At 39.6% G+C, this 12055-nt stretch overlaps 1 protein-coding gene across 1 annotated transcript in view; it reads right to left on the bottom strand.

Moving 5' to 3' along the window:
- Positions 1–12055, bottom strand: part of EML6 (EMAP like 6) — a 280348-nt gene that overhangs the window by 112777 nt on the left and 155516 nt on the right. Inside the window, exon 7 of the mRNA XM_042981405.1 lies at positions 2553–2754. Within this exon, the coding sequence (XP_042837339.1) occupies positions 2553–2754 (202 nt within the window). The remainder of the gene's footprint in view (positions 1–2552; positions 2755–12055) is intronic.

Below are 12055 nucleotides of genomic sequence, written 5' to 3'. Positions count from 1 at the left end.
AAAAACAAAACCAGTTTCTCAGCCATCGGCCAGCCCTAGGCTGGAAGGCTGTTCACCACTCTGATGATGATGACAACACAGGATGCACTAATTTCATACTAGTGTCCTTCCTCACGGCATGTCTGGCAATCTAAGAAGGTGTTTAGATTATCATTGGGTCATTTGCACCATTTGAAATCCCCAGAAAGAACTCTAAGACCAGAAAACCATTTCCAAAGATTTTGAGATTAATCAAGTAAGGACATTTTAAACACTACTTCACACAACATCTTGCTATTCTCTTTGGAAATTAAACATTGTTCTTTATTTATACCAAGAATTGTTAATAACGTTCAGAGAAAAAGAAATACTACTAGGTGTTATTATTGTTAGTTTGTTTAAAATAATATGAGTGTCCTTCTAATAACTGTGTTATTTAAGTGCAGATAAATGGAAACACACATTACATTTATTGGCCTCCCTGGCAAGAAAGAGTATCTGTCTACAGTCACCTGCTGTCATGCTTCACAAGGCCTCTGGGTGTCCCACTGCAGATAGATCCACCCTCCCTGGTTGAGGCAGATACTTTAAGTGCCCCTGGCTGATGGGCACAGCTACTGCTGGAGAAATGGAGGTCAAGGGGCACGTGCCCCTAACACAGTTTGCTGCAGCTCCTGGAACACCTAATCCAGGCACCTCAGACTGAGTGAACGTGGACTAGGTATTTGAAGATGCAAATAAGCATTTAAATGTCAGTTGTGATTGGGTAACTGACCTCTATCTGTTAGTACTCTTAAGACAGGCTTCTCTTAACATACAAACATTAGTATCTGCCAGAGGGGACAGAGAATCTCGAGTTCCGCCATAGGGAAGCAAGAATAAGTCACATGTGGTGCAGTTTCTCTAAATGCATTGTGCCATCAGGACGGACGGGGGCATGCTCCTTAAAATGGAGAGTTGCACAGTGAAGAGCTTACTGATCCCTTAGGCAGCCTGCACTGTTCAGCCTAAAGCTCATGGTAGTCTTTCAATACCTCGTCCATTATTCATAATCTCATGCTGCTTTTAGCCTTGTACTATTTTAAGCAATGTAAGCTTTGCTTTACTAGCATGCAGAAACCATCACTCCCCAGTAGACTGTACCATCCTATAAAGTCACTGAGCTGATCTTGCTCAAGAAATTAGGAGTCAGACCCTTCTTAAACTTCAATACTCAGTGTAAAATAACATTTGTCATTTGAGCCAAATTAATGGTTAAGAGGAATAAGACAAATTCTGACAGCCAGGGCTCCTTGGAGATGTTTGCAATTTTGAGACTCAACTAATTTGTCGAAATACAAAAGCCAAAGACTTTCTTGAAATCATTTCTACCTGGATAAATATAAATCGAGTATCTCAGGTGTTTGAGTAAGTTGGTGGTACCATTTTGCCTGTTTGGGGAAAGCTCAGAGTAAAGGAAGGAAAAGGAAGAGAAGAGGAGGAAGTTGGTTAAAGAGAAACTTAAGCCAAATAAACATTGATTCCACATGGAGACACACTGTGTTTTCACTGATCTTTAGATTGATGGGGCTTCAGGGCCTGGTTAAGATCACAAAATGGATTTACTTTTAAAATTATACCTCAGTAATGAGCACACCGTGTCTTGATCAGATTCACAGACATACAGAGTAAGAGCAAGGGAGAAGCAGGAACCTGCTTCTAGTCTACAAAATTCTAATTTAGCTACTAGAGACCAGAAGCAGTAATCAATCAACAAACTGATGGACCAGCCTCTCCCTCCCACTGGCATACACTCTTTCTGGCCTGCTTGTCATTGGGCACATTTAAAGGTCAGCAGTAAATACAAAAATATTGAAGTCAGTGTAACAAACTTCATCACACACTTCTAAACCCTGTGTTCAGTCCTTCAACAGTCACAAGGACATCAGAGGTGTCCTCGTATTGCTCATTTTATGCAATGCTGTGCTCTCAAAGAATAACAAATGATCCACAGCAAGAATCCTTGAGGCCCTAATAAAATTGCCTATTTTCTCAGGAACCAGCACTTTCCTTTCATTTGAGGACAATGTCCAAAATTCCATTCGAGAATTTGCAAAGAAAGAACTGTTTACTCACATACTGAAGGCAACTCTGAAAATCAGAACTTAAGTTCTTTTGAAGACGAGTTCATGAATTCACCAGTGGAGATGAAGGTAGGAGAAAACGGAAATGCCGTGTGCAGCCCCCTGCAGATGACCCAGCATATGAGGGGCAAATATGATCTTAGCACAGATGAATGCGCTGAGCTCTTATCTTTGATTGAAAGAGACTGGGAGCCTATCTAACCAGGAGCAGTGTATTTTCACTCACTCAGAGCACTTTCACGACTTAAGATACAGCCAGAGAAAGGCGGCAACAACAAAATGCTAAGAAGCCAAGTGTGGTTGGGCTCAGTGTCTCAACGTTCTCTTTGGAACACGTGTGGTTCTACACTGTGGTTTATCCGTCTCTTGAGTAACAAGCAAATTTGGGCACAGTAACTCTGTTGTCCCAAGGCAGTCAGTGCATGACGACCGCCAATGCCAAGGCCTCACCTGACAGAGCGATCGTCACTTCCCGTCACAGCCAGGGGCTTCTTGGGGTGCAGGGCCAGAGCCCAGAGCTCCCCCTCACAGTGGCCTTGCAGGATCAGCATTGGCTTGTCTCGTTCGCGCACAATCACTTCAAATATCTCACTGTCCTGGGTCCCTGCTAGGAGGCGGTCTGCTTTCCAGCACACACTCCGGATGGAGAGGCCTGAGGGAAACAAGCAATTAAATAAAATGAAAGCGTGTATTCACACCATTGACGAAGAAAGGAAAACACCTACATGTCCTTTCACCAGGATAGCATCTAATGTAACACATCTTAAAAACTCCTGAAGGAGAAACACCAACACCACACGCCATCCTGTATTATTTACCATTTCCTTACCCCTCACCATCTGGATTTTACACATGAGTAGTCACTCTTTCCCGTCTGACTTAGGATAACCATGTGTTTTTACATCAGGATGCATGTGAAATACTACATCTTAAAATGAGTATGAGAAGAAATAGGTCTTTATGAAAACCTATCCCTTTTTGAAATAATGTACTTCTAAGTTACTACGGAAAAGTTAACAGTCACTTCAGTCTTTAGGATGCTAACACTGTATTAAAACTTAAAAACAAAAAAAAAATTTAATGTTTAGTTTCAGTTTTGAGAGAGCGAGAGAAAGAGAGAGAGAGAGCGCGTGCGCAGGCAAACGAGCATGCACCAGTGGGGGAGGGGCAGAGAGAGAGGGAGACACAGAAGCAGGCCCCAGGCTCTGAGCTGTCAGCACAGAGACCCATGCGGGGCTCAAACTCATGAGCTGCGAGATCATAACATGAGCCAAAGTCGGACAGCTTCACCGACTGAGCCACCCAGGCGCCCCTAATGCTATGTTAAAATTCTATGTGGGTGATACTCCAGAATGGCTAATTGTCATATCGGGTAAGTTTACTATGATCAGAACCTAGACTTATTTTGCTGGATAAACAGATGTACCATGTCCCAGAAATATGCAAATGAAACTGATTTCAGTCTCAAAATACCATCAAACATTTGTCAGTGAAGATGTTATTCTTCCCCCACTTAACATTTTATACAATGCTCTCTAAAGGCACAGTACTTCTTTGAAACACAATCTTCCACCTCAGGAGTACTTCATACTCTCCAGGCAGGTCTTTATTTGCCTGTCTGATTTGTGATCTCTTGAACTTCTTGTCAGTTTTGATGCTTACCAGGTACATTATTTATTCACTTGGTGAGTTTTCTCAGGTCTGAATTAGAAATACAGATAGAATCCCACTTTCATAAGTACTGTAAATAAGGCAGGGATGTGGTAAGCTTTGAGATCTGAGTCATCTCCCTAGTGGGCTTCGGGTCTTCGGCGTAGAAAGTACCAGAAGTCAGAGCACAGGTCTTTAGTCCTGCTCTACACTTGACTGGCCAGACACACCAGGAGTGTCCCTTTCTCTCTGGAGACCAGTTTTTCTCTGCATTAAATGCAGACTATAATTAAGGAGACCATGTAATTTATCATCCAAATTGTGACTACTGTGAAAGTCAAATTAAATTTACATACTTCAAAAATGTTTATTTTTTTCACCAAGAAAGCAGCTTTACCATGTTAAAATAAAAAGTTCTATCAAAATATTTTCAAAGATAAAATTATAGTGACACTGCATTACAAAATGAAAAGTCCAGAACAGAGGAACGAATAGGCAGGACACAGAGGATTTCCAAGGCCCTGAAACTCCTCACTATCATGGTAGATACATGTTACTATGCATGTAATATGCACAGAATATACAACACTGAATGTGAACTCTAATGCCAACTACGGGCTTTGAGTGATGATGCATCAATGTAGCTTCTCCCACGGTAACAAATGTACCACTCCGGTGGGGGGTGTGGATAGTCAGGGAGGCGGGGCATACATGGTGGCAGGGGGGATAGGAGAAATCTCTATACCTTCCATTTAATTTTGCTGTGAACCTGAAGCTGCTCTAAAAAAATTAAGTCCATAAAAAAAAAATCCAGGACAAATGCTAAGGCAAATGGGATGCTGGGACAAAAGAAGGGTTAACTGGGGGTATATGGGCACACTTTGTAATCCTCACTTTAACCAATTCACAGTGGCCTTAAAAGGATCCGATGAGACGATGCATTTATTTACAAAAAAAAGTATTTTTTTTTTTTTTTGAGGCACAAGCCTAATTTTACACGCAGTAACTCTCTTTACCCCTTGCTCTGAATGCAGTTACATGTCTTGAAATGGAAGGAGAAAGCACACCGGCAGATTTATTATTCTTGCTTTTAATAAGTAGAGATACCTTGGCAACGGTTAGTTCAGGGTCATTCAAAACCTTTCTAGCAAACATCGTGACAGGCTTTCAAGGTTGGGACGGACAGGGACGTGGTGAAAGCAGCCAGAGGAAGACTGCAGAATGACAGGGCAGGCAGCTTAGCGGCAGGCAACTCTGCCTTATAGCAACAATCTCTTTGCCCTGTCCCTTTCTTGTCCTTATCTCTTTCTCACGCTTTTCTATTCTAGAGGTTTAGTTTCCACTCTGTAATTAACACAGTCCAGTTTCTTCCAGGAGGGGAGTCAATGTGTCTCCCTGCTGTCCTCCCAGCAGATCCTCCCTTAGGATCACCTATGATTTTATTCCAGAAGAGGTACAACACCTTGTTCTTCAGAAAACAGGAAGTAAAGAGGGATGTTAATTCCACGGCAGTATCAGTAAAATCTCAAATAATTTACTTTTTATTATATTTATTGTCTGTTTCATCTCACTAATGTCTGTGAATACAGGAGTTCTCTCAGTTTTATACACTGTTGTATCCTCAGTACCTACCACAGTGTTTGACATGTAGTATATGCTCAATGAAAATGGCTGAATAAAATAAAACATTAGAATCACAAACATTTCTTGTGTCCTTGGAGATGACCAAGAAATAAAAGAATATCCTCATCCTCAATGAAACCATTTAAAGGAGGGATATATTGACTCACTCATTCAAACAATTTTTATTAAGTGCCTACCATGTGCCCAAGACCAGAGCTTGAACAGTGAACAAGCCAGCCCATGCCCTATTGGAAATTACATTCTAAAGAGGAGCAAGACATTTGTAAGCAGACATTTATACACCAAAATCAATTAAAATGATATATACAAGGTTCTGGTTCAAGATGGAATGTAGGAGGATCCTGAATTCACCTCCTCCCACGGTCACACCTAATCGACAGCGACATATGGGACAATTCCCTCTGAAAGAAATCCAAAAGTACTTGAACAATTCCTATGTATCAGGCAAACAACAAAACAGACACACACACACACACACACACACACACACACACACACACAAACCCTCACATCTAAATGAGTAGGGTAGGCTCAGACATAATCTCAATATAAATCCCACCCTTGGGCCAGTAACCCACGATTGGGAAGCTCACAACTATGAGCTTTCTGAGAAGTGGAGGGTTTGAACACCACATCCGGCACTCCACTACTTAAGACCTGCACCTGAGAGGTGAACCCTCCAAATACCTAGTTTTGAAAGCCAATAGGGCTTGTATCCACAAGATCCACAAGGTTATAGCAAACTGAAAAACAGTGGGTTCACTGTGCCTATATTCCAGGGTCTGGTGCAGGGGTAGCTGAAATACCCAGTCTTTCAGTGAAACAGGCCTATTTGCTTAAAGTTTCAGTCTGAAGGGCAGGCATTTAACCTAGCACACATCTAGAGGCCTACTGAAATACTCCGCAAAGACTGAAGAGGCCGGAGGGTGCCACATAGACACTTCCCTCTGCCTTCCAGCTTGCTGTTATCTCCAGGAAAGATACAAGGGGCACCATGGTTTTTGTGGCTACTGCCCAAGGGTCACCCCTTGAACTTTCCGCCAGCAGTGCCTACATTCATTGATCCTACAGGACTGTAACAAATGGAAAAACAGTTTTATTTTTTATCCTTCACTCAGATTTAATAATTATCAAATTTTCCCACATAAGCCTCTATTTCTTTTTTCTTTTAAAAGCAAATTTCAGTAATCATATAATTTTGTACCTCCCATACTTTAGTTGGCATCTCTAATAATATGGACCTTTGATATAGCCATAGTACCATAACCATACTTGACAAAACTTGGTATCATCCAGTTCACAATAAAATTTCCCTTATTATCTATAAAATATATTTTACTTTTATTTATTTTTCCTTTTCAAACTTTTATTTAAATCCTAGTTAGTTAACATACAGTGCAATATTAGTTTCAGGAGCAGAATTCAGTGATTCGTCACTTACATACAACACCCAGAGGCAAATGGAGAAATCTGAGAAACCATTGTTAATCAACTACCCCCTAAGGCAGCAGAGACAAAGAAGACTGAGGTACCATCTTTCTGTAGAAAAGGCCAATTACTTTATCTTCAAAGCTGTGGCCTGAAGGGCCAACTTCTAAATAAATACACATCTAGAGGTTGAATGCAATCCTCTCCAGAGATCAGGGAGGCCAGTGGGTACCATCTTTACACTGTCCCTCTGTCCTACCAGGTCATCAATGTCTCCAAGAAAGGAGCTTATGCACAGGTCTGGGACCCCAGCTTTTGTACCTTGCCCTCAAAGGATACATCTTTTGATAACCTGGTTCTGAAAGCCACCAGAGCTTGTGTTCACAGATGCAATGGCAGGGTAAGCAAACAAACAAAAAATTCTTAACTAGCTATCACCCCAGGGCTCAGTGCAGACAGAACAAACAAAAATGCCCATCTCTGGCTCTTTCTTTGAAATAGCTACATGTATTTACTTTAAAAGCCGCTGTTGGGGTGCCTGGGTGGCTCAGTCGGTTAAGTGTCCGACTTCAGCTCAGGTCACGATCTCGCGGTCCGTGAGTTCGAGCCCCGCGTCGGGCTCTGGGCTGATGGCTCAGAGCCTGGAGCCTGCTTCCGATTCTGTGTCTCCCTCTCTCTCTGCCCCTCCCCTGTTCATGCTCTGTCTCTCTCTGTCTCAAAAATAAATAAAATGTCAAAAAAATTAAAAAAAAAAAAAAAGCCGCTGTCTGAGGTCTGGCTCCCAGTCAGATTGAATATAGGTGCTAAGATCCTACCTTTTGAGACACTGACAGGTCTTAGCTTACCTTCAACTACCAGAAGTGACAAAGAACGAAGTAGGCTGTTTATACCATCATAAAGGTTCGAAAGACAATCAAGAGCTAGGGCAGCGTTAAACAGTAAGATTCAGGGGCTCCTGGGTGGCTCAGTCAGCTAATCATCCAATTTCAGCTCAGGTCAGGATCTTGCAGATAGTGATTTCAAGTCCCATGTCCAGCTCCGTCCAGTTCAGAGCCTGGAGCCTGCTTAAGATTCTGTGTCTCCCTCTCTTTCTTCCCCTCTTCCACTCATGCTCCGTCTCTCTAATAAACATTACAAAGAAAAAACTTAAAAAAACCCAATAAGATTCATCTACATGAGGCCATCTCTTTAAGACTGGAGAGGTGGCTGTTTTACCTGAAACTGAGAAACCAAGAATGAGAGTCAAGGAAAAAATGAACAAACAGAAGTACATGCTCAAGAGAACAACATAAAAATCTCAGAAAAAACCACAATGAATTGGTAATAAGTCATCTACCTGATAAAGAGTTCAAAAATAACAGCCATTCAGATGCTTACGAAACTCAGGAGAATAAAGCATGAACAAAGTGAGAATTTCAATGAAGAAATTAAAACTATAAGAAAGCACGAAAGAGAAATCACAGAGATGAAGAATATAATAACTGAATAATACACTAGAGGGGTTCAACAGCAGACTAGATGAGGAAGGAAAAACATCAGTAAACTCAAACACAGGGCAGTGGAACGCACCCAATGAGAGCAACAGAAAGAAAAAAGGATGAAAAAGAGTGAAGACAGCTTAAGGGACTTATGCAACAATATCAAGTAGACTAACATTGGCATTATAAGGGTCCTAGAGGAGAAGAGAGAGAGAATGGGGCAGAAAACTCATTTGCAGAAATAATGGCTGAAAATTTCCCTACCATGGGGAAGGAAACAGACATCCAGATCCAGGACACACAGAGAATTCCACATAAGGTAACCCAAAGAAACCTATACTATGACTCATTATAATTAAAGTGTCAAAAGTTAAAGACAAGGAATCTGATAGCCAGCAAGAGAAAAACAATTTAAGACTTAAAGCAGATTTTTCAGCAGAAACCTTGCAGTCCAGAGGGAGTGGCACAATATATTTAACTTGCTGAAGAAAAAAACTGCCAACTAAAAACATACTACCTGTAATAGTTGTCCTTCAGAATTGAAAGAGAGAGAAAGACTTCACCACACAATTAAAAGTTCAAAGACTTCATCACCACTGGAACAGCCTGACAAGAAATGTTCTAGGGACTTCTTCAAGTTGAGATAAAAGGGCACCGATCAATAATAGGAAAACATAAGAAAGTCTAAATCCCATCTGTAAAGGCAAATATAGAGTACAACTCAGAATAATTTAATGTTGTACAGGTGGTGGGTTAATTACATATAAAGATAGTATGAAAGTTAAAAGACAAAAGTAATAAAAACTATAACTAAAATAATTTGTTAATGGACAAAAGAAAAAAGATATTAAGTTGTAACATCAAAAACAAAATAGGGGGGCAGGGAGGAGTAAAAATGTTAAGCTTTATTAGGCATTCAAACTATTATCAACTTAAAATATTCTGTTATAAGTTGTTTTGTAAAAGCCTCATGGCAATCACAAAACAAAACTGTAATAGATACAGTAAAGATAAAGAAATCTAAGCATACCACTACTGAAAATCATCAAATCACAAAGGAAGAAAGCAAGAGAAGAACAAAGGAATTACAAAATAGTCGTAAAACAATGAACAAAATGACAGTAATACCGATCAATAATTACTTTAAATGTAAATGGAAAAAATTCTCCAATCCAAAGACACAGGGTGGCTGATGGATAAAAAAAAAACCGAAGACCTATCTATGCACTGCCTACAACAGACTTATTTCAGATTTAAGGACACACAAAGACTAAAACTGAAGGGATAGAAAAAGATATTCCAAGGAAACAGAAACCAAAAGAAATCTGGGATACCTATACAAGATAGGCTTGAAGACAAAGACTGCAGTAAGAGACAAAGAAGGTCATTATATAATGATAAAGGTGTCAATCCAGCAAGAAGACATATTTGTAAATGTTTATGCACACATCACAAGAAAACCTAAATATATAAAGCAAACATTAACAGACCTAAATGGATAAACATGTACAGCAATACAATACAGTAGCAGACTTTAATACCCTACTTTCCTCAAAGGATAGATGATCTAGACATTAAATCATAAGGAAACAATGGCCTTAAACGACACATTAGACAGATGGACTTAAAAGACATTTAAAAAACATTCCATCCAAAAGCAACAGAAGGTGAGTTCTTCTCAAGTGCATATGGAATATTCTCCAGGATAGATCACACATTAGGCCACAATTCTTAACAAATTTAAGAAGAATGAAATCATACTAAACATCTTTTCTGATCACAAAGGTATGAAATTAGGTATCAATGACAAGAACAAAATTAGAAAATTCACATATATGTGATGATGAAACAACATGCTACTAAACAATCAATGGGTCAAACAAGAAATCAAAAGAAATTTTTAAAAATGAAAATAGAAATACAACATACCAAAACCTTTAAGATGCAGCGAGGGCAGTTCTTAGAGCGAAGTTCACTGAGATAAAAACCTACATTAAATAACAGAAAAGATCTTAAATTAGCAACCTAACTTTATACTTCAAGGAACTAGAAAAAGAAGAACAGATGAAGCTCAAAGTAAGGAGAAGGAAGGAAATAAAGAGCAGTGCAGAAATAAATTAAGTAAGAGACTAAAAGACAATAGAAAATATCAACAAAATATCAACAATAGCAACAAAACTAAGAGTTGGGTGTTTTTTTGTTTGTTTGGTTGGTTTTTTTTTGTTAAGAGAAAAGCAAAATAGACAAACCTTAAGCTAAACTCACCAAGAAACAAGAGAGGACTTAAATAAAATCAGAAGTGAAAGAGGAGACCTTGTAACTGATACCACAGAAATACAAAGGATTTTAAGAGACTGCTATAAAGAGATATATACATACAAACTGGACAAACTAAAAGAAATGGAAAAATCCCTAGAAACATACAATCTACCAAGACTGAATTATGAAGAAGTAGAAAATATGAGCAGACCTATACTGAGTAAGGAAATTGAATCAGCAATCAAAAACCTCCAGCAAAGGAAAACCCAGTATCAAATGGCCTCACTGGCAAATTCTACTACACATTTAAAGAATTATTATCAATCCTTCTGAAATGCTTCCAAAAAATATAAGAGGAGGAAACCCTTCCAAACTGATTGTATGAGGCCTCAATAAACTCGATATAAAAACCAGGCAAAGATTTCACAAAAAAAACTTACAGGCCCGAGTTTAAGCTATATTACAAAGCTGTAATCATCAAGACAGTATGGTACTGGCACAAGAATAGACACTCAGATTAATGAAACAGAATTGAGAAACCAGAAATGGACCCAGAAACATATGGCCAACTAATCTTTGACAAATACTTAATAGAATAAAGACAGTCTCTTCAGCAAGTGGTGCTGGGAAAACCAGACAGCGATATGCAGAAAAATGAACCTGGATCACTTTCCTACCACCATACACAAAAATACTCAAAATGGATGAAAGACCTAAATGTAAGACAGGAAGCCATCAAAATCTTTGAGGAGAGAGCAGGCAAAAACCTCCTTGACCTTGGCCGCAGCAACTTTTTACTCATCACGTCTCCAGGGGCAAGGGAAACAAGAGCAAAAATAGACTATTGGGACCTTGTCAAAATAAAAAGCTTCTGCACAGCAAAGGAAACAATCAGCAAAACTAAAAGGCAACCAATCGAGTGGGAGAAGATATTTGCAAATGACATATCAGATAAAGGGTTAGTATCCAAAATCTATAAAGAACTTATCAAACCCAACACCCAAAAAACAAATAATCCAGTGAAGAAATGGGCAAAAAACATGAATAGACACTTCTCCAAAGAAGACATCCAGATGGCCAACCGACACATGAAAAAATGCTCCACATCACTCATCATTAGGGAAATACAAATCAAAACCACAATGAGATACCATCTCACACCTGTCAGAATGGCTAACATTAACAACTCAGGCAACAACAGATGTTGGCGAGGATGTAGACAAAGAGGATCTCTTTTGCACTGCTGGTGGGAATGCCAACTGGTGCAGCCACTCTGGAAAACAGTGTGGAGGTTCCTCAAAAAATTAAAAATAGAACTACCCTATGACGCAGCAATTGCAATAGGTATTTATCCAAGGGATAGAGGTATGCTGTTTTGAAGGGGCACATGCACCCCAATGTTTATAGCAGCACTATCAACAATAGTCAAAGTATGGAAAATGCCCAAATGTCCCTCGATGGATGAATGGATAAAGAAGATGTGGTATAAATATA

Source organism: Panthera tigris, chromosome A3, assembly GCF_018350195.1.
Source record: "Panthera tigris isolate Pti1 chromosome A3, P.tigris_Pti1_mat1.1, whole genome shotgun sequence".
Lineage (NCBI taxonomy): Eukaryota > Metazoa > Chordata > Mammalia > Carnivora > Felidae > Panthera > Panthera tigris.
This window is presented reverse-complemented; position numbering and strand designations above follow the sequence as displayed.